General features: G+C 34.9%; 1 protein-coding gene across 9 annotated transcripts in view; it reads right to left on the bottom strand.

The window, feature by feature from the left end:
• Window positions 1-24,408, bottom strand: part of SYTL2 (synaptotagmin like 2) — a 260,784-nt gene that overhangs the window by 41,951 nt on the left and 194,425 nt on the right. For 6 of the 9 annotated variants that reach the window (XM_053708648.1, XM_053708653.1, XM_053708654.1 and 3 more), the window contains 4 exons: window positions 12,358-12,411; window positions 8,168-10,978; window positions 6,909-6,971; window positions 2,458-2,556 (listed from right to left, as the gene is read on the bottom strand). In XM_053708648.1, coding sequence (XP_053564623.1) covers window positions 2,458-2,556; window positions 6,909-6,971; window positions 8,168-10,978; window positions 12,358-12,411 — 3,027 coding nt within the window. The remainder of the gene's footprint in view (window positions 1-2,457; window positions 2,557-6,908; window positions 6,972-8,167; window positions 10,979-12,357; window positions 12,412-24,408) is intronic. The other 3 variants (XM_053708655.1, XM_053708656.1, XM_053708651.1) reach the window with 2 other exon arrangements.

Genomic DNA, 24,408 nt, shown 5'->3' with positions numbered 1-24,408 from the left:
AGGTTCGGTTAAATTATACCTAAACGAAAAGACCGACTGGATGCACTGCACAAAATATTTCAATGGAAACCGGGTATTAAAATGGAGCCGTAAACTACTTTTAGCTGTTAGCAACCTTTGTAGCTTACGGCTTCATTTTTAACGTCTCAATAGAAACAAGCCCATATTGTTTATTTAATCAATACTATAAGTAGTAAAAATACTTTTTGGAGTAAAGTTTGGAGAATTATACTCCCCCCCCCCATGTTTTAATATAGAACATACCGATTATTAACAAATATAAAACATATCACCCATGTTTACCTTGTAAAAAAGTTAGACAATTTCTCAGTATTACAAGAAGTAGAAAGAAAAAATAAAGAAAAAAATAAGTTGTTAATCTTTTTAGACATGCATTCTCAATGGAAGACATTTTCTCAATCACTTCATAAAATAAAAAAATAAAATAAAAAAAAGCTGTGAGCTAATAAAACTCTCCAAATGATAGAGGCAAACTACAACTTAACATATTAGGTGTTGTCTGTAGATAATAAAGATCTTTGCCAATTTTATTGTTTGTGTTGTCTCTTCAGTGTTAGAACACTACGCAAAAAATAGAGAACAAAGCCCTTTTGACTTTGATATTAAAAATATAGACAAATTCACCAGTTAACAAAAAGTGACCAAGTCATAAATCACACTTGGTTTAATGTCCTACTTAATAACTTAAACCACTCTAACAAATTCATCAGGTAGAACAGTACTTAAAGGGACGCTGTACTGTAAATATGCTTTGCTTTAATGTTTTGACAATGGCTTTTTATATCAGATGCATATGATTTAATGTATGGGACATTGGTTCCTTATGTTTATTTTTGCAATTGAAATAGCTGTTTTTGCTCACTGAAACCACACCACCACCCATAATGAAAATTCCAGCACCTAAGTATTGGCCTTTGTGTATAGAGCCATTGAAAGAAAATAAGGAGCTCTACTCTTTCTGAAGACTCAACCAATTTGAATGAGCAAGTGGTGGTTTTAATGAACCAAAACATATATTTGAAATAAAATTAAAAAAAATACATCTAAATAAGCAATTTCCAATATATTTAAAACTCTGCAGATGGTATAATGTGTGGAAACACAACATGTCATGGTGTAACATTTTACAGCACAGTGTCCCTTTAAAACCTGGCCTGTTTGTGGCTCCTGAGAACCATTTTTCGAGTTCAGTCTAATAAAAGAAGACAAATCAACACCAAGCTACTACACAAAGCTAATTATGGAATATTTTGAGGCAACTCAATATAGATATATGTTGGTCACCTGAATAAAAGGTGAAGTACACAAGAAGTGACCACCTGGGCTAGTTATACTAGTACAAAGACAACAATTATTTAAACCAGACAACAATGCATATAAAAACATAAAGAACTGCATAAAGGTCATTGCATTGTGCAAAACTTCATCATTTAAGAATCCAAAAGAGATTGAGAAAATGTCATAAAATATGAGTTAAGTTTGTAATTACATCGGCTTAACAATGTTAAATAAAAATATTCAAGGAACATAAAACAAACATTTTCTTTGGTGCATATGAAAGAGAAGCAATTAATTATTTTTTGTCCACTGAGAAAAAACAAAATGTTAAAAGTTAAAACCGTCAAATGGGCACTGAAATGAACAGGAAATGCAAGTTTATGCACCTCTTATGCTCACGGATCAATGGCTCCCTTACTAATTGGGACAAAAATGGGAGGATTTTTTTTTAACTCTTTTAGATGCAACAAAGAAAAACACGAATTTAGTGTCACTGTATGTTTCATGCAAAGCCATAGGATATATGGATGTGACAAAACCAAGGGACTTAAAGGGACACTAAACCAAATTATTTTCTTTCATGATTCAGATAGAACATGTAATTTTAAGCAACTTTCTATTTTACTCACATTGTCAATTTTTCTTCTTTCTCTTGCTATCCTTATTTGAAAAAGTAGGAATCTAAGCTAAGGAGCCGACCCATTTTTTATTCAGCCCCCTGGATAATGCTTGCCGATTGGTGGCTACATTTAGCAAGCGCAACCCAGGTGCTGGATCGAAAATGAGTCGGCTTCTAAGCTTACATTCTTGCTTTTCAAATAATGATAGCAAGAGAACAAAGAAAAAATGATAATAGGAGTAAATTAGAAAGTTGCTTGAAATTGCATGCTCTATTTGAATCATTAAAGAAAAAAAATGTGGGTTTATTATCTCTTTAATTACATTATACAGTGCCATACGTAGCAATTGCTGACAATCAATCCCAGCAGCTTTGGAGGCATCCGTATATGCCATTATGTGAGCATTAAGGGGCATCTTGCTTTGCACGGAGAGGTTAGTTATGTAAGTGGAAGGCAGACGGGAGCTTAGAAAGAGCATGTTAGCTGTTTTAGGTGTAGAACTGCCTTAATAGACAGCAGACATGCTACAATCTCTCACTTGAATTTGCTGGGGACATTTCCTGCACACCTCTCACATAAATTGGTTTAACTGTAATCCTTTGCAATGCATTCAGCACAGGGTTAAATTCTTCAGAACCTGTCATAAAACAAAATCATGTAAGCGCTTATAAAAAAAGCGTGAAGAGAAAAAAATATTCAGAAGTTACAGGAGAAAATATAACGCTGACAAATAATATGGTAATTCTAATTTAAACAAATTGATATTAACAGACTGTTTGAAAACACATATAAACAGACTCCAGTTTTAGGTCTCATGTCCTAAAATAAAAATAAATTAAACATTTAAATGTAAAATAAATAAAAAATATTACAAACGCGTACATCTTGGGTTGTCAGCTTGTGAAGACACATATCCTGTGATATCAAAATCAATACTTTTTGAACTTTCTCTTCGATACGGAGTTTCTAAATAAAGTTCCAGGGTGCTTTTCCTTAAACTGCTCTCTCGCTCTTTAATGGGGGTGCTCCGCGTTGTGTACTGTAAAGTTGAACCTTCAGGTGTATGTTCTTGACTACACACATATTCTTTGGATTCCTCTTTGTTATCTAGAGAAATGCCTTCCTGTGATAACTCTTCAGTTGATACTAGTTTTTCTGCAGGAGGTATTTCCAAATGATTATGTCCTCTCATAACTATTTGATTCTGTTTGGATAGAAGAGGATCTGAATCAATCTGATTAGAAGCATTTTGTATATCTACAAATTTCCCTTCCTCTAAAGCTTCTCTCTTCAGTTTTTGTAAGTTGTTTGTAAATGATTCCCTTGTCGGTGCAATTGTTTTCTCGACTACTTCATCTACTTCCTGCATAAGAGTTTTCTTTTGTTTTGAACCAGAAACATCTCTTTCATCAAAAACTCTCTCTTTTTTTCCTTGCATTGTTTGCATGGTCTCCTTTGTGTCTTTAATGATAGGTATTTTAAGTTCAGCAGAAAATACTCCTTTGTTGACATTCATTTCGTGTTCACTTTCCAATCTCACTATATGTAGGTCTGTAGCCTCCTGGATCACAGGTTCGGTATCAATAGACTCTCTGTACAATTTCTGTAACCTATCATGAAAATGAGATTGAGCTCTGGGTTCAATTGTAGGCTTCACACTTTTTTCCATTATTTCTTGTTTATTCAGCTGCTCTTCAGCCATTGATATAGGTTCAGTATCAAAAGACTCTTGGTACAATTTCTGTAGCCCCACATTAAAGTAATCAAACCGAGTTCTAGGTAAAACTGTAGGAGTTTCAATTCTTTCTACAATTTCTTTTCGGTTTTGCTTTTCAGGCATAACAGCTTTTTCATGACCATTTTCATTACTCTTGTTTTCAGGCAACAAAGCACTTACCTCCAGTGTTTTGACAATATTTGGCTGTGAAATGTTTAAGTTAAGGTCAGCCATTGGATTTACAACTTTCTCTTGTTGATAAGATGTGGATTTTAATTCAGTTGGGGTCTTGTTCTGTTCACTTTCTTCAGCAGTAGAATAACTACTTAATCTATACATTTCATTAGAACTCTTATCTACAAATATATTGACAGAAATGGTAGTTGGACTTTCCGTCTGCGCATTTTGATTAGAAATTTGGTCATGAAGGCTATTAAAGCTATATGGTCTCTCAGTTAATTGAATGGGTAGGATGGTCTCTTGACTGGTCTTTAAAAGTGGGGATTTTTTAAGATTGATTGTTTCTGTCTTAATAGATGGAATCTCATGAATACCCTGCACAGGTTCATTTTTATTCACAGAATAATTTTCATCAACAGCAGGCTCTATTTCATCAAAATATTCATTGCACAGTTTCTGTAGCCCTGCATCAAAATCAGTAAAGTGGGGTTTGTTTGAAATAATAGTTTTTTCTACCTTGTTTTCTGTAATGTCTTTATTAGTGTAGGAAGATAAATTTGTTTTCTCTACAGGAGATACATTTTCTGTATAGTCTTCTTCAAAAGTCATATTTTGAGTTGGTGCAGGGTCTTTAGCCTCATTGGACAGCTTTTTTAGAGCCATGCTGAAATTATGATTTTTTTTAATTACTGTTCTTTCAACAGTCTCATTTACTTCTGACAAAATCTCTTTCTCTCTATTTTGGTTTTCTGTAAAATAACCTGGACTACCCTGCACTTCATTTCCCAAAACTAGAACTTCTTGAGGAACACTTTCAGAATAACTGGCTCTAAATTCCTCAAGTGGAGGTTTGGCAGTTTCTTTCGGTACTTCATACTGGGGAACATTTGATATTTGTACCATTTCAGAAACGCTATTATTAGTGGGACAAGAACTGTCTGCCAGTTTTTCAATTGGAGGTTCTTCATTTGGAATAACTTTTGCTTTATCACTAGGCGTTTTTATAGATAAATCCTGTATTTCTATTGGTTGACCAGTTATAGAATGGTGTCTATCATTTCTAGAATACTCATTCTCATTACTGTAGCCTTGTGGAGTTACACTTTCCTGAATAGGCATGACCTTTGTATATAAAAGAACCTCTGGTTCACTACTGATTTGCTGTTTCTCTACAATTTCACTGTTAGATAAAGAAGGATCTAAAACAGGCATTGTTTCTATATTTTCATCATGCAGTTTTTGTAATTCTGTTTTAAATATTATTGATTGAGATTTTGGTATTTTAGACTTTTCTATCACTTCCTCAACTTCACTTTGGTTAGAAGTATCTCTTCCATCCTTTGCTACATCTACTGGAAATTCAAAATGACTAAGAGATATGTTGCTGTGCTGAGTTTCTGTGCTCTTATCCCTATCCTCTTTAGATTCATTTTGTAATTTTGTACTGCTATTAATACACTCCGCTCTAGAGGAAGAAACATTTTTGCAGTTCATTCCCTCCTCATCTCCTGGGATGTAATCAGAAGCTCCTAATTGCTCTTCATTGTCTTTGCCCATTCCACCTAATTTGTTTGGAATTCTAACATCTTTCTTTAAATGCACTACAGAATCTTGCCCTGCCTGGTTTTGAGAAGTAGCTTGAATGTCATTTTTACTGACATTTTCTGATTTCTTTGGTATGTGTTTATATTCATCTTTTTCCAGCAAGTAATCTTGGGTTTTTGAATTTGCTTGATTTTTATTTCCTACATTCCAGAAGCTTCTTAAACTTTGAAATGAAGGTTTATATAATTCATTTAATCTATTATTGTTTATACCCTCACTTAAAGATATACTTCTCAAAGATGAATTCTTTTCTGGAGCAGAAGACTGATCTTTTTCACTAAGATAACGAAATGTGTGTCCCTTATTCCAAGGCTCTAGGGTTGAAGACCTTTTACCAGTATCCAAATCTTTCATAAATAATGATGGTGTGCTGGAAGCATGTTTGATTGTAGACTGTTCTTTTACCTTCTTTGGTGCATTTGTTCTTTTTTTGTCTTGCACCACTTCAGATTCACCTTTTGATTTTTCCCAGAAGGACTTTAGCTGAGCAATTGTAGATGGCTGATCATTATCATCTAATACAACTTTTTTAAAACTAACCAGGCTTGCATTGTCATTATCATCATCACTATTAAATACATTGGATTTAGATACGTCTTTTTCACTAACCATACTATTTCCTTTAACATCTCTAATATTCTTCTTTTCTGCTTTCATGGGTTGATCAAATGCTAAACTTCTTTCCATAATATGATGGCTTTTAATTGTTATAGTTTTTTTCTCCCCACTTCCATGATCAAGTACTGGAGTGTCTCTTTTAATCTCCCTTCCAGAGACTTTAACAATTGATGTAGCTCTCTCTCTTGCCAGGTTTACTTGTTCATTTGTGTCTTTAGAATTTTCAGTGTTTTTTGGAGTAAAACCCATACTTTGTGTTTTTCTTTTTTCCGGAAGCTTTGCTTGATGTACCTTATCAAATGTATAGTATACCGGAGGAGACATACTGCTAAGTCTGTAGTTTCGCTCTCTAAAACCTTGTGGTTTTGCAGTGTCTAAATCTGAGTTTTGCCGTTTAGCATTAACATCTTTTGTTATCACAGGCCTTCCTATTACTGTTACTTCAGGCAATTCCATATTTTGGAAGTATTTTGATACACTGCTATCCATTTTATTATTTTCCATTGAGGACTGAGAAATAGCTTGTGGTTGTTCATCAGCATTTGTTTGTACTTGATCATATACAGCCTTTGGTACCAAAGTTTCCATCTTTAAGTTAGTCATATTAGTTATAGATTCTTCTTCAATTGTGTCGCTAGGAGTATTTAACAATTGTTCATGTTTCTCTAATGATTTGTCAGGTTTTTCTACCGATTTAGACTCTGGTATATCTAGATCAGATGTTTCATCTTCACCTGTTTCAGAACTTCTATGAAACCAATCTAGAACTTTAGATATAGACTCATCCTTTGCCTTCAAGACTTCAATAGTATATTTATCAGTCTTGGAAGAGACTGTGGGGCTTGGATTGCCTACTTGAGCTGGCTTACCTTGATTAATTTCTACGAAGTCAGGTTTGGGAAGTTCAGGAACATCAGTTTCTGGCTGCTTATCTGTAACATAAAACATGGATTCCTTTCTATAACTGTACAAGGATTTTAAAAATGTTTAAACATTGCTTTTAAAAATGTAACATGATTTCTTACACAAAATCCAACACTGTAATAAACCAAAACCTTTGGTAGGTTGATGTTTTGGGACTAGAAGCTATAAGATGTTTAACCCCATTACTTCATAGCAAAAACACAAGCAAAAAACATCTAAATGATTGTAGAACCCTTGAAACTGGATAGCATAAGGACAATTTAAAGAGGGTGCAGTGTACTATATTCACCAGATCCTAACCATCAGGCTGTTCCTTCAAACAAACAAAAAACATGTCACAAATGCATTAAAGCAAATCTTATAATACAATGTTGTTTCACTCAAACATAATATTTGAATTGTAAATTAAAGGGACATGAAACCCAACTTTCATGAGTCAGAGAATGCAATTTTAAAAAACTTTCTAATTTGCTTCTCATCACATTTTCTTTGTTCTTTTGATATATATGTTTTGAAAAACAAGGACGTAAGCTCAGGAGTATTATATGTGTGTGCAACACTATATGGCAGCAGTTTTGCAAGAATATTATCCATTTATAAGAGCACTAGAGGGCAGCACTATTTCCAGCTATGTAGTGCCCCAGACACCTACCTATATGTATTTTCAACAATGAATACCATGGGAACGAAACACATTTTGTAATAGAAATAAATTGCAAAATAATTTTTTGGGTTTCATATCCCTCTAACCAAAGATCATAATGGTTTTGATTGCTTCATTAGATTACATGCACAATAAAATGATCAAATTAAATTCATTCATTAAAAGTCCTTGGTAATTATATGTTCAAGCCTCACAAAGGTGTTAAACACATAGTTTAACTCCTGCTCAGAAGCAACATTGCCACTCTTGAGAAGGTAATCGCTGGTGAGCCAATCAGAAGTGGCATATTCACATAGCAGCCAATCACCACCAGAGTACTGCACAGGACTGATTTGGTGGAACACCTGGTAATGCTCAAATTAAAGTATTTTACTATAACATTAATATGCTTTTTAAAGCAATAAGAAAATTGTCTACACCGTTTATAAGCATGCACAAGTTCTGATATAGTTACTGTTATAATTCTCAAGTAAAGAAAGCATTAATTCCCCTCATACAAGCTAAATAAAGACATGAAAATAAGAAAATGAAAATGCTCACATAATACATTTCCTGTATTTGCTGTATAAGAGCCAGACTGATGATAGGCAGCAATTTTGGGAGGGCTTTTAAAGCGAGCAGCTGAGAACTTGTGAGCATCTTTTAATGGAATAATCGATGCCTTTGCTTCTGGTGATTGTTCAAAAGGAACCTTATTTCTTTGTGTTTCCTCGGTTTTGATTTGTTCTTCAACTTGACTTTCATTATGATTAGATGGTTGTTCATCAATATCAGAGTAAATCTTTTTGAAAATGTGCATCCTACTATACGGAATGTTATAAACATTAACGTTGCCATCTTTTTCTTGATCTTCTAGCTCTTCTGCATCCTCAGTTGTAAGAGATTTGTTGTAATTTGGAAGGATTTCTTCCTGCAACTGTATTAAACTGTATTTTTCCTCTCTTGTTTCACCAACAGATTTTTCTATGGCTTCTTGTACTGGGGAAATAGCCTTTGTGTCTACAAAACCTATTCCATCTTCATTTGATGATTTTCTTTTTATTAGCTTATACTCTCCATCTGGTGTCTCTATCTCAAGGCTTGAATTACTAGCACTTTTTATTAAAGCTCTAACATTAAGCTCTGTTTTGTCTTTATGAGATATCATTTGATAACTCTTGCTATCGTTATCCCTTATGATGGACGGTTCTACCAAAAAGTTTGGTTCTTTTCTTGTGTTTTCAAAAGGAAGACCTTGCTCTATGCTAGTGCTATCTTCTGGGATGTGAGTTGGTTGAGAAGCTTCAATTTCTAATTTACTCAATGCAGTTATAAACTCACAAAGCTCTTTTTTTGCAGGAACAACAGTCTTCTCTATGACTTCCTCCTCAATCATGTTGTTTTCATGTGAGTTAGACTCTTTTGTTTGGTATTCTTTAGGTTGCTCCTCAGGAGAGGTTTTGTACATTGAGTTGTCTTCCATTTTAACAGATTCATATTCTTTCATAAGTTTATCAATGCCAAATTTAAATGCAATGTTAGCATTATTTGTTGGAGCACATTCTTTTTCTATAGGTTCTTCACATGCATATTCTTGTTCTGAGTTAACCATATCAACATTAGCATCATGCCTGATGTGCACTGTTGGAACATCAAATTTTGCTTGATCTTTCCAGTCCAAAACTTGGATACTGCTTCTTGGTTGGTCAATAGGTTCAGTAGATTCATATTCTTTCATAAGTTTATCAATGCCAAATTTAAATGCAATGTTAGCATTATTTGTTGGAGCACATTCTTTTTCTATAGGTTGTTCACATGCATATTCTTGTTCTGAGTTAACAATATCAGCATTATCATCATGCCTGAATTGCACTGTTGGAACATCATATTTTGCTTGATCTTTCCAATCCAAAACTTGGATACTGTTTCTTGGTTGGTCATCAGGTTCAGTAAATGTACTGGGTGTTTCATTTAAAGAACGACCATGAGAAATATTCATAACACGTTCAAAAAATCTATCACTTGATTTAACCTTATTATCTGCCTGTTCAACAGTATTCATATTTGCAAGAGCACTAGTTTCAGAGTTCCTTATTTTTACAGATTTAACATTATGCACATCTGGGTGCTCTTGTGGCAAAATCTTGATATCTTGATTAATATCTACTATTTTTGGTTCTGTGACATTAGGTACCAGTAATGCTTCTTCTCTGAGTTTTTCTAAAGCACGACTAAATTCCCCCACATTTGATTTTTGAGTTGCTATGGATTTTGTTACATTTTCATCAATTTCTTCTTCTGGATATAATTGTTCTTCTGTTGCATATGTTTGTTGTTCATCATGAGCTGAAGGGGTCTGTGCTAACCAAGAAGCTACTTTCTGAGAAGTTTGTTCTTCCTCAGACAGACTATCAAAACTGCTAGATAGCTTTAGGGGATCTGAATCATTCTCTGTAGAATTTCTTTGCTGAATACCAGATTTCCCAGAACGTAATTTTTTGTGGACACCTGTAACAATTTCAATTGTAGATTCTTCTTCAGGCTTCTTTTTTTCTTCCACATTCCAGAAGCTTTTTAAATTATGAAACTGTGATGGGTTAAAAATCTGTTCACTAGGACCTGAATTAATGCGATCTTTTAAAGACATGATCTTAAAGTTATATGATGATGGTGATTCTTCTTTCTTTAAATAGGCTGTACTTACATTGTCTCTGCCATCACTAGATAAGTTAGGCCTTGCAACATTGCGTGAGAACAAGGCAGTACTTAAGTCAACTGGCTTATTCTCTTCGGCTTGATGCACACTTTTTATGTCTAGAGAATTATATGGACTCTGTATTTTTCTCTCTCTTGGTGAATATTCTATGGTACCCTTAAGACCATCTTGACCATGGTTTACAAATATGCTCTGTTCCACATTAGAATTCTGTCTGACACTTTGAAATTCTTTAGGTTTCGGTGCCAACATTCTCTGATCTTTCGTAATATTTTCAGAGGATTTTCTTTTGAATATATTTTTTTCCAATATATGAGGTTTCCGCCATGCCATATTAATATATTGCTCTTCATCACTTTGGTTATCTGGTACATAGCCAGTAGAATCAACATAGCCCTGTTCACCATCAGATGGTGGCTTGTCTTCAGAGTCTTTGCCTAAAGTGTGATAAGATTCTGGATATGCAGGCCTTATCTGACTGACATCTTCTGCTGTCTGAAATTCTTGATCCTGATAAATGGCATTAAAATGTATTTTTCCACTGCCACCAAAGCTTTTCCCAAACTCAAGTGGTTGTCCACCAGTTGCAATGTTCTTATCCTTTCCCTCTTGGCCAAATACCAATGGCTCCATCTCAGTGTCTTCTTTTTCAAAGTCTGTGGGAAAATTAAGATTAACTGTATTTCCAGCTGCAATATTTGTATGATTTTTAAACATACAAGTTTCACACAAGGTTAACATATTAATAAGCTGTGAACCTCATTCCAGAAATTGATCCTTCACTAATGTTTTCTAAGTCTACATGCAATCCTTTTGACAAGGCACAGGATTTGACAGCATTAGACCACATCTATTTTTATTAGACAAACATTTCTTAAGCAAACATGAACATAAAGCAAGCCACAATGGGAAATAAGCATCATTTACAGTTTTAAACCATGCAAATATATGGATGCATGCTTTAGTATTCACATTGAAGTATCACATTTTACATGCAAAAAAGCTCAATATATTGAAATAATAGCAAGATCATTATAAACACTTTCATGCACCAATAAGCATTTATAACTCTTGAAAATCACATTGCAGTTGCACAAGCGTCAGCAACACTATTGAAAATAAAAACACAGAAATAAAACTTTCCCAGCCAATGTTAGCATTTCAAGATGAAATTAATAATGTACACTTGACATTAACAGCCACTCTTTATGCCCCTTTTTCTAAATGTATTCCTTTAGTCTCAATCGTGTTAATTATCTAAAAAATCGTAATGTCTTGACTTGCAGTGCAGTATAATAGTTCGGACAATTTGAATTCAATATTCATTTATAGGTTTTTTTTATTCTTTTTTAAAATATATATATTATATCTTCTCCATAGGGCTCTGCACACACCATCTACTAACTATATATATATATATATATATATATATACATATATATACATATATACACACACACACACCCTGGTGTATCTCCATTCTGGTTGGTTGGGTCTACACAGCTAATTAGAAGCTGTATTGCCTGAGCTGTTCTCCACTATAGAAATTATTTCTGAGGTTTAATTGTTGACTAAGGGGGAAGACTGAAGTACTCTTCTCATGTCCAAGTTTAGTTATCCATGATTTAAAGAAAAAAAAACAGCAATCAAATAGCTTTACACATTATTTTTTTTAAATATTATTATGATGTTTTATTTGTACAGTGCTGCAAAATTCAGTAAATTCTGAACCATTCTGTTTCTGCACTTAGGCAACAATCAAGGGAGTTCCTATACAGGAGAATAGAGTAGAGAATACAGCCCCTCAATGAAAGAAAAATTGATTTGAAAATATGCAAACACAAAAACAGTTATATTTAAATAGAGAATGAAGAACTACAATAAATACACAATACATGAAATAGGCATATAACATTTATTGTTCTTGCCAATTTATTTTCAAACCGTAAAAAAGATAATTAGATGTTTTAACATCCATCTGAAATGTCACAAGGGCTGGGAGAGCTTCATTATGTCAGTGACGTTTATGTCTTACCTGGAGAAGATTGCTTTTGAGACTTATTTACCACAGCATATATTGGCTCCAGATCTAAAAAAACAGACACATTGAAAATCCCTTTTAACAGTTTAGAAGCTTATAATAAAAGTGTTAAAATTAGTTTCTTTAGTTGACACAAAATAATCAAATATCAAACTTTAATCAACAGTGAGGTTCCAAGTACTGTGTATTTAATAGAAGAATATTTCAACATTGCCAATTTTACCTAAAGAAAGGCAGTAAGATCATGGTTAACAGCATAAATGTAGGAGACAGAGAATGTTTACTAATTGTGGAATGCTAAGTTTACTAAGTTAGTGGAGTGTGTCTGTTCTGTAAGAAGAGCAAATTCATCAGACTAGCAAATGGAAGTGACGTTCCGTCAGCTGTCTGATAACAAACCCATACCACGCATGTGCTCCTCATTGTAGTCGCATTCCAAAGAGACTATGTCACATTCACTGATCTGATAGAACTACCCCTGTCATACATCCACCCTTAAATTAAACTGATGGAGATCCAGAAGTGGGCTTATACTATATACTGTATGTACCCTGACATATCAGTTTGGCAGAACAAGTGCAATGTGTTATGCCAATAAAGCACTTAGCTTTGTACTGGGGTGTGTGGCACAGAGAACAAGAACGGACAATAGTGACACATTCACCTCCTTAGTACAACACACAGAGCCATGTGGCGGGGTATGAGATAAAATTAGGCCTGTTTTTTTTTTGTTTTTTTTAAATAATTTTTATTATATTTCAACAGGTTTATAAATTTTCATATAATTTCAAGGAAAAGAATAGACAAACCACTAACATTAAACATCAATAGACAATCCACAAATGTTTTCCTGTTGGAATATATTTTTCCCCTTTTTTGTCCCACCCTTGTTGTTTTCCCTGAACAACAATACAACAACCACAAGGAAAGAAAGAGAAAAAAAAAAAAAAAAGGGGGAAAAAGGGGAGAAGAGAAGAACCCCCCACACCTTACACAGGAGAAGGGGAGAAATCAGAATACATCTTCCTATACCATATTCCCAAAAGTACCATCTCTGAGTTTTGGAAGGGAAATATTATTTGATCAATTTCTGTCTCTGTGAGTGATTTAATGAATGGTGCCCATTTTTTAAAAAAAAGCTTAATGTCAGATTCCTTATCAATGTTGGTATCTCGCTGCTCTAGAATACATTGTTTCTTAAGAAAGTTCTTAATTTCTGATACTGTCGGTAAATTTCTTGACTTCCACTTTTTAAAAATTAAGTATCTAACTGCTAAGATAATTGAGATAATTAAATTCCCATTGGACCTATACTCTTCTTGATTATTTAAGCAGAATATAACCTGGGTTAGAGAGAGATCCAGAGGAGAGATTTTAAGTGACGTCTTTGCCCAGAATTCCATTTTATACCAACACTGTCTGATCAGTGGACAGTCCCAGAACATATGTTTCAGATCTGCAGCCATCCTGGAGCATTTGGGACATTTGTCAAAGTTTGAATTCTTAAGCTTAAATGCTTTTTCAGGGGTATAATAGTATCTATGTATAAGTTTTAGATGAGCCTCCCTCCAGGTGGCAGAAATTGTAGCCTGAGACACTCTGCCAATAGAGGTTTTTATGAATTGACTATCGATATGATCTTGCGCCAAGTCTAGGTTCCAGTCCTGCGCTAATTTTTCGAGAAGGTGTTTCCCTTTGCCATCTCCCAGTAAGTGGTAACATGGGGTGATAGACATCAGCCCGTTCTTAACCAATGTAAGCCAGTCCTCTAAACTACCTAAGTCCCATTGCCATTTAGATATCCGCATCATGTCTGTAATATAATGCCTTGTCTGTAAGTATGCGAAGAACTCCTTGTTGGAGAGATTGAAGTTATTTTTGAGTTCATCAAAAGATTTAATACATTTTCTTTCTTGATCCACAAAATATATAAGTTTGTCCAATCCCATTGTGTACCAGTTTTTAATCACAGATGAATCTAAGCCTGCCTGAAATTTGGGGTTGCCTATTAGAGGTAGGTATTGTGAAACCTGACAATTTATATCTATAAGCTTTCCGATTCTTCTCCAGGCCCTCAAGGGGTTAAGAAACATTTTAAGTGATCTAATATTCACTGGGTAGTCTTTAGGTTCACAGTGTAGCAGGGCTGTTGGTAGGTATGGATAACAAATTTTCTCTTCCAGGTTATTATTCAACACGTAATCCTTGGAGAAGATCCAATCGGCTGCAATTCGCGCTAGGAAAGCCAAGTTATACAACCTTATGTCTGGCAAGGCAAAGCCTCCATAAAATTTAGAAGATGACAATTTATTCAAAGAGATCCTAGGTCTAGCTTTTTGCCAGATAAATCTTCTGAGCATACTATTTATTAATCGTATATCTCTTTCTAGGAGCATTATTGCTGTATTCTGTAAGACATAGAGCAATTTAGGAAAAAGAACCATCTTAAATAATGCTATCCGTCCAGAGATGGAGAGTGGCAGACTCTCCCAGTTTCTAAGCTTTTCTCTAAAAATTGAGATGACTGGTAGAATGTTAAGCTTATATAGATCTTTTGGTTCACTTGGGATATTGATACCTAGATATTTAAATGAATCTTTAACTAGACGAAAAGGAACATTGCTAGGGGAAGAGTTATTTTTCCTAAGCCAAAATAGTTCTGACTTGGTAGTATTTACTTTGTAGCCCGAGAAAGAGCCAAATTGGCCTATAGTTTGTAATAATTTAGGGAGATTGACTTTGCTGTTTGATAGATATATAAGGATATCGTCTGCATATAAAGCCAATTTTATTTCATACTCCCCTATTTTAATGCCTTCAAGTTGTTGCCTAATCGCAATTGCCAGGGGTTCAATACAGAGGTTGAAGAGGAGAGGGGAGAGGGGGCATCCCTGACGAGTTCCTCTGCCCAATACAATTTGGGGGGAGAGTAGATTATTTACAATTAGACTCGTATGAGGCTGATTATATAAATTTTTAATAAAGTCAAGGAACCCTCCTATGAACCCAAACTTTTCTAAAGAAAAAAAAAGATGATCATATTGAACAGAGTCGAAGGCTTTCTCGGCGTCAACTGAAATAACCGCTAGATCTGGCGGGGCCCTATCCCCCCTCCTCCCCTCTTCCCCCCCCGCAGAAGAAGTATTCTGATGTTACCAATATTTCTCTGATTTTTGCTGAGGAGTTTCGAGAGTTTAAGAATCCGGCTTGATCTTTATGAATGATATCACCTAATATTTTTTGTAGCCTTTGGGCAAGAATTGATGTAAAGATCTTGTAATCGGAATTTAGTAGAGCAATTGGCCTATATGACTCCCTTAAGGTTGGGTCCTTCCCGCTTTTGAGTATTAAAGTTGTGTAGGAGGATGAAAAAGATTTCGTCATCTCTTCTCCATCTATGAGAACAGGAGAAGTGGACCGAGCGCTACACCCAGGGCCTTAAGCTTACTAACTATATAGCCTCCTAGTAGGCTAACAATATAAAAGTTAAAATGGGGAGAGAGTAAGCGCTAAAAAGCTTAAAAGGCTAGTAAAGTACATTTTAATACATATAAAAATTTACAAATGGCAATCAGACGCATGGATCCATGTCTGACTTAACAAAAAAAATATATAATAAACAAATCTAAAAATATCTAAAAATATCCAATGGAGTAAAGCATGTGATGCTGACTTAGTGAGCCAGTGATGAGGAGTTAGAAGGACATGTACATTCAATAATATAAACAACCTAAGTGAGTGATTGAGTGCACACAATAGCTGTCAACAAAGAAAAATAGCATTCACAAAAAAGAAAAATAGCATTCACAAAAAATAGTGTTCACTAAAATTGGCGTACATAAAAAATGTTCAAATGTTCAACCGGTTATATGTAAGTGAATCCAGTAGTGTTTCCTCCAAAGTGACGTGTAGAAATATAACGTGAAGTCAATAATAGTAGAATGTAAACGTTGAGTGGGTCAAATTATTGTGGTTCAGCTGCTAAATTAAAAAATTGTAAATCCGTGAGGTGTATAAAAATAAAAATAAAAAGTGAAAAAATCCACGTGGAAAACTTGAATTCAAATGATAAACAAAGGTCAAAAATCAAAAGACAAAAATATCAAAAGACAAAAATAGAAAATCAGTGATAATATTAAAAAGCACTAAAGATCTAGTGAAAACAAATCCTTAATTCAGATGTTAAAAATCCTTGGTAAGATCCATAACAAACAAATGCATCGATAAAATACCTAAAAGGGAACAAAGGAGAAACAAATAGTGGTTGCACTATTTGTTTCTCCTTTGTTCCCTTTTAGGTATTTTATCGATGCATTTGTTTGTTATGGATCTTACCAAGGATTTTTAACATCTGAATTAAGGATTTGTTTTCACTAGATCTTTAGTGCTTTTTAATATTATCACTGATTTTCTATTTTTGTCTTTTGATATTTTTGTCTTTTGATTTTTGTCTTTTGATTTTTGACCTTTGTTTATCATTTGAATTCAAGTTTTCCACGTGGATTTTTTCACTTTTTATTTTTATTTTTATACACCTCACGGATTTACAATTTTTTAATTTAGCAGCTGAACCACAATAATTTGACCCACTCAACGTTTACATTCTACTATTATTGACTTCACGTTATATTTCTACATGTCACTTTGGAGGAAACACTACTGGATTCACTTACATATAACCGGTTGAACATTTGAACATTTTTTATGTACGCCAATTTTTGTGAACACTATTTTTTGTGAATGCTATTTTTCTTTTTTGTGAATGCTATTTTTCTTTGTTGACAGCTATTGTGTGCACTCAATCACTCACTTAGGTTGTTTATATTATTGAATGTACATGTCCTTCTAACTCCTCATCACTGGCTCACTAAGTCAGCGTCACATGCTTTACTCCACTGGATATTTTTAGATATTTTTAGATTTGTTTATTATATATTTTTTTGTTAAGTCAGACATGGATCCATGTGTCTGATTGCCATTTGTAAATTTTTATATGTATTAAAATGTACTTTTTACTAGCCTTTTAAGCTTTTTAGCGCTTACTCTCTTCTCCATCTATGTACATGGAGTTGTATAGTTTACAGAGGTGTACTGATATTTCTGGGGATAAAATTTTAAAAAATTCATTAGGCAGCCCATCCGGCCCAGAGGTTTTGTTAAGGGCAAGGTCAGAGATAGTTTTCTTAATTTCTTCCTCTGTGATTTGAGCTTTAAGAGTTTCAGATATATCACTAGAAATTTTAGGAACTGGGATTTTACTCCAGAAATCTTCCGCTTGAGCCAAGTCAGAGGGTCTAGAAGAATACAATTCTTGATAGTATTTTTTCAATTCTTCCGCAATTTCCTCGTGTTTAAGTATTTCATTCTCACCTAAAACTAGTTTCTCAATTAACGGGGTTTTTTTTTCGCTTTTAACCAATTTAGCTAATAATTTCCCCGATTTATTACCATATTTGTATAATTTAGATTGTAATTTTAATTCTTTCTGGGTTTCTCTATATAGTAAGAAAGCATCATTATTGATTTTTGCACTATTATATTTATCCCAATTAACTGAGTTTTGGTCAAGGAGGAATCGATTGTATGCATTTGTTATTGCATTTGTTAATTCCTTTTCTCTTTGTTGCATTTTTCTATTTAGTATAGCCAGATAGGCTATAATTTCGCCTCTCAACACAGCCTTTGCTGCCTCCCAGAATATGACAGGACGGTCTCTATATTCTGAATTGCGGAGGGCATACTCATTGAACTTAACTCTGAGCCAATTCTTAAATTTCATATCGGACGCTAGGTAGGAAGGGAAAAAAAAGCGATTTGACTTAAATTTATGCTGCTTATCCTGGAGGTCTAGGATGATCAGCCCATGATCAGACAAACATATAGGAAGTATTTTTGTTTTAATCTCATATGTACACAATCTTTCATCAATCAGAAAGAGGTCGATTCTTGATAACGTTTTATGAGCTTTGGATAAGCAGGTATACTCTCTAACATCAGGATTTTGCATCCTCCATATGTCCCTAATGCCCAGATTTTGCATCAGCTTCGTGAGTAGTTTAGCTTCCAAATTATCTTTTTTATGCTTTTTTTGTTTTGTATTTTGTCTCAGCCTATCAAGTGGGCACTGTGGAGCCATATTAAAGTCTCCTGCAAGAATAAGGTTACCTTCCATTTTAGAGAGTATATCAGTCTGCAATTGGTTCCAAAATTCTGGGTCGAGAGTATTAGGCGCATATACGTTACACAGTGTGAACACACGATTACTAATCTTTATTTTTACAATCACTGATCTCCCCTCCGGATCCACCCCAACATACAGTATTTCTACATTAATCCTTTTCCCCACTAAAATGGCTACCCCTCTCTTTCTCCCCTGTCCCGGCGAAGCAAATATCTCCTTAACCCATGATGTCTTTAGTTTCGAAACTTCCTCTAGATTGAGATGCGTTTCCTGGAGGAAAGCTATATCCGTATTCAGTTTCCTTAATTGGGTAATAATTAATTTCCTCTTTATAGGGGTGGTAATACCTCCTACGTTCCAGGATACTATTTTAAAATTGACCATTTATTTCAATGGGTAGGTAAGTGAGATTGGTGTGGGAGGCGAGGGGGAGGGGATAAACAAACCGAACAAAACAAAACAAAACAAAAAAAAAAAAAAAAAAAAAAAGAGAACAATGTTCCCCTTTCTTATCCAAATCTTTATTATTCTCAACTATTTTCCTTTCCATTCTTCACTAAAAAAATAAATAAAAATAAAATAATGACCAGGGACAATGAATCCTTAGTACCCACTCAGTTTACTCACTGATATTTAACTGACTCAATAATTTTTCTGCGTCTTGCGCATTTTCAAACATAAAGACTTCTCCCTTAACAAAAACCTTAAGTTTAGCAGGGTAGTTAATTAGAGCCTGGTACCCCTGCTGGATAAATTTGGAGCAGATTGGGGCTAGATTTCTCCTCTTAAGTGATGTTTCTACTGAGTAGTCCTGGAATAGGAGAATCTTGCTCTCTTTAAACATTATAGGCTGGTTCTTGCGAAAGTGTTGGAGAAGGGTCACCTTGTCATTAAAGTTAAGTAGTTTGGCTATTACTGGCCTGGGTCTAGTGTTACCTCTGTTGTCAACCTGTTGCTTCCCTATTCTATGAACCCTTTCTACCACTATTTGAGGATAACTGGGAGGAATTTTAAGTAGCTGTACTAGGGTATCTGAGATAAATGAATTTAGATTCTCAGGTTGTTTTGCTTCAGGTACCCCAATAATGCGGATATTATTTCTTCTGGCCCTGTTTTCTATATCTTCGATTTTGCTTTGCATTTTGGACAAGGTAGCTACAGTAGATTCTATGCTTGTACTATGGATGATAGTAAGGTCCTCAAGATCAGACACCCTTTGTTCTACTTCGTTAATTCTACTGGTAAAACGTCTCAATTCTTGGGACAACAATGAGATCTCTTGTTTAATCTCTGCCCTAAGGGCATCAAATTTAGGGTTTAGGGCTTCCGCAATATTTGATACTAGGGCCTGCATGTTGAAGGTTTCATTAGTAAATGGAATATTAACAGGAGTTAACTGTGTCTCGACAGCTGTCTCTATAGTGTTTTTATTCCTTTTCTCTCTTGGTTTTGCTGCCATGGCTGGTGGGGGAGTCCAGGAGTGACTGTGAAGAAATCTATCCATATATTGTGCAATTAGCCTAAGTAGTGATCCACTTGTGCCGTATTCAGAAAAAGAAAAGAAAATAAGTGTTCAATAAATTCCGTGAGGGGAAGGGTGAGGAAGTGAGAGTGAGGGGGGGGGGTGAGAATGTGAGGATAGGAGGGGTGGGGGAAGTGAGGGAGGGGAGGAAAAAGAGAGAAAAAGAAAAAATCCTTAGTTTAGTGGGGTGTAGATTCCTATGTAGGAGAGTCCCCACACCAGCCAGAGGGCCCAAAAAATTTTACTTTAAAAGGGGCTTATCTAAAATATAGGTTCCAGCTAACCCCTTGCTTATGTTGTGGCTAATTTCTTAGCAGTTTCCATATACAGATCAAACGTACTTAAAGGAGTAGACAATTAATAACAGGGTGCACCTGCGAATCCCCTCCAAGTCAAATATAGTGGATATATCCAAACAGGTGAAAAGATACTCCAATGCTTTCCTAACTAGCAACAATAGTATAGGGACACAGAAACACCCTTTTAATTAAAAAAGTTACAACCAATTCTAAGGTGTAGGTTCCAGCTCACCCCTTACTTATATTGTAGCCAAGTTCTTAGCATTTTTCATATACAAATCAAACCAAGAAATCCCTATGTAAGCAGTACTCAAGGGAATAGATATATAATGATAGAATGCATTTGTAAATCCACTTTGGGTTAGATGTAGTGGATATAACAGAACAGGTATAGAGATATTTTAATACCTTCTTGACTAGCAGCAATAACATAGGGACACAGATACGTCCTCTTAATTATGAGTTAAATTACAACATATTTCAGATATCTGGGGCAGAATGCTTTAGCAGAGAATGTCAGAGTTTAGTTGTTTCAAAATACTGTATCTTACCCTTGAATAAGAGTTAAGAATTAAGATCATACAGTAGTATGCTTTCAGGGTGATATCGGTGTTATCTGTAAATTATAGGCTGTAATCTTTTTTATTTATCTTTCTTTTTCTTTTCTTTTCTTTCCCCAGGCACTGAACCATCACATAGCTTAATTTCAAAATACAACAATTCCTAAGACACAATTAACATATAGGTCTATATTTATCTTTTGGGTTAATAGGCCCTAAGAAAAAGAATAAATAAATCAGTTACTTCATTATATCACATAGAATGAGTTATGATAACTGTTTGTATGACTGAACATCTATTTTAGTTCAAGGTTGGCCCACATTTTGTACACCATCAATATAAGTCCCCTTCAGATAATTCCAGCAGTTCTTTGTGTAAATGATATATATAAAAATAAAAAAAAAATAAAAAAAGAAATCAGTTTCAGAGTAAAGATTTTCCAATCAGGGACAGCCTGTAGTTAACACTTGATGCAGCCACCGGCCGAAAATAAATAAATACAAGGAGGTTCCAGTATAGAGAGGAGAACTAAGTCAGCAAAGTCCCATTTAGAATACAGTCCTAATAAAGGGAGCGTTGTGTTATTTTTAAAGAGAGAGCCTGAGCTAATGATATGAGCATAGACAGAGCAGTTTATGCCTTCTTACCCCTGCTTGTATTCGGATTGAGGTTGCTGCGGGATCTCAGCCAGGGTGATTCACAGCACAGTGTCTTTCAAACTCCTAGGTTCTTGCCTCCGTACACCGCCTGCAAATAATCTGCAGATGTCGTTTCACAGTCGCGGGAGTAGCTCTGTGATGGATGTCCCGGCTGATTCACCTAGCTCCGGTGCTCATCCGCCTGCTGAGCTCATCCGCGTAGTTCCGGCGGGAAGTGAGAAGCCGGTTCCGTGGCCCCCAAACCAGGAGGAGGACTCTATCAGCTCTCCACATGCATCATCGGTGGGTGGAGGCGGTCACGGCAGCGCTGGTTCTTAATCGGAGATCGTTAAGTTTTGCGGGGGGTAGTCGTCAGTCTTCTGCTCAAAAGAAACTGCTCAGGCTTCTCAGATATACTCAATAGCTCCTTGTTGTTTTTATGCCCTCTCGCTCCAGCCCGGTGGAGGGGGAGATGAATTTTCAGCTGTTTCAGTCTTTTTAGATATTGTCCTCACTTCCAGTGAGATTAGATAGAGTGCTGAACAGGAACAATGTTAGGTTCTCCGGTAGAGTTCTGTAAAAGCGTATGATCAGTGTATACGCTGTGGAGGATAGCTGGGCTGATGGCTTAGGCCAGCTGCAGTAAGTCCCTCCAGCATGAGGGTTCCAGGCACGAATTACCGCCAAGGTGTGTCTGCATGGGAGAGATACCTGCACAGGTGCAAGGTGCAGTCTATGCACTGGCTCCTCGGCCTGTTTTGTTTTTAAACAGTTAAATAAGAATCTTAAATTTACTATTGACTCAAAGATACCATCAAATGTTTCTATTTGATCTACCCAGTTGGTGGAATTACTATTATGATTAAACATAATTAAACCTTTCTATAATGGCTCAAAATGTATTATAACATCATTATTCTAATGCTTTACTATATCTAATGACATTGTGTTTATCATTACTTTTCGCATCATTTACTGAATACCTTATAATTTCAACCTATCTTACCATATACCATTCTCCATCATCTCCTCTAAACTATATATGTTTTTTTCCAATGTAAAGGGACATTATGCATTTTGAGTGTAGAACATTTCAAATGTTCTGCATGAAAAAATGGGTATCCTAGAAACTATTTATTGTACAGTACAACAATAAGTATATATTTGTGTTTCTACTATTCGTGACCACAATTTCTTGATTCTCAGTGCTATTACTTTTTACCTCCTTTAGAGATTTGACTGGTAAAATTAATGTTTCCCTCAACAATCTGTTTACCATTCAAATATATATATATATATATATATATATATATATGTGTGTGTGTGTGTGTGTGTCTGTTCGTTTGACTGACATGAATTGTAGCCAATCAGTGCTGACTCCTAAATAAATCCATGGGAGTGAGCACGTTATCTTAGACACATGAACTAGTGCTGTTTGTCAAAAACTCACAAAATGATAAGAGGCAGTTCAACGACTTAGAAATCAGCCTATGAGCATACCTAGGTTTAGCTTTCCACAAAGAATACCAAGAGAGCAAAGCAAATTTGATGATAAAAGTAAATTGGAAAGTTGTTTAAAATTGCATGCCCTATTGGAATCATGAAAGGATAAAAAAAAAAAATATATAGAATAAATCATCAATTAAGAGCAGCACTGTAAAAATAAATGTTTTAAAATCATAAAATTATTTAACACAATCATTTTTGTAGCACAAGGTTTTGCAAATAAAAAGCAGTTCAGGGATAAACCACTTGGAAGCCTGGATGAATCTAGTTATAAAGAAGCTTTTGCACTGAGCTAAGCAATCTCTGTGTTGAAAGTAACAAGGTCAAATATATTTCACCTTACTTAATGGGACAGTCTACTCCAGAATTTGTATTGTTGAAAAAGGATAGATAATCCCTTTATTATTACCCATTCCCCAGTTTTGCTTAACCAACACTGTTATATTAATACTTTTTTTTTACCTGTTATTACCTTGTATCTAAGCCTCTGCAAACTGCCCCCTTATTTCAGTTCTTTTGACAGACTTGCATTTTAGCCACACAGTGCTGACTCATAAATAACTACACAGGAGTGAACACAATATATATATATATATATATATATATATATATATATATATATATGAGATATATATATCTCAAACATGAACTAGCGCTGTCTAGCTGGGAAAAAAATTCAAAATGCACTGAGATAAGAGGCTTACTTCAATGGTTAGAAATTAGCATATGGGCCTACTTGGGTTTAGCTTTCAACAAAGAATACCAAAAGAACAAAGCAAAGTTGATGATAAAAGTCAATTGGAAAAATTGTTTAAAATTGCATGCCCTATCTGAACCTTTAAGTATGATGGAGGCACCACAGCTTGTCTAGAATTAATGGAAAAAATACACATTTCAGAGGAATTTACAGCAAAAGCTGGCAAACTAAATAATGTATATTGCAATTAAATATTTTACTTATTTTAAATGGCCATAAAACACCTTGTAATTACATTTGTCTGCAGTCTTGTAATAAATAAACATACTAGGCATGTATTTTATTGTTGACTGCCTTATCACCTTTTTTGCTGCCACTGTTTTTCAATAGCCAATCTCTGACCTCCATTTACCTTATTTGGAAGTGACAGTTGGTACTTTTACTAGAGTTGATAAGGCCACTGTCATTTTGTTAGGAATAACTACATTATTTTACAGCTCCTTATCTCATTTCTGCCGAAGACTACTAGGACCTGGCTACCTTAAGGTCCCTGGGCTTGTGCGATTCACTAAGAAATCCCACCAGTACTAAGAAGCCCCGGTGGAATTCTCTAAATGCAGTTTTTAACTTGAGAACAGTGT

Source organism: Bombina bombina, chromosome 3, assembly GCF_027579735.1.
Source record: "Bombina bombina isolate aBomBom1 chromosome 3, aBomBom1.pri, whole genome shotgun sequence".
In the NCBI taxonomy this organism is placed as follows: Eukaryota; Metazoa; Chordata; class Amphibia; order Anura; family Bombinatoridae; genus Bombina; species Bombina bombina.
This window is presented reverse-complemented; position numbering and strand designations above follow the sequence as displayed.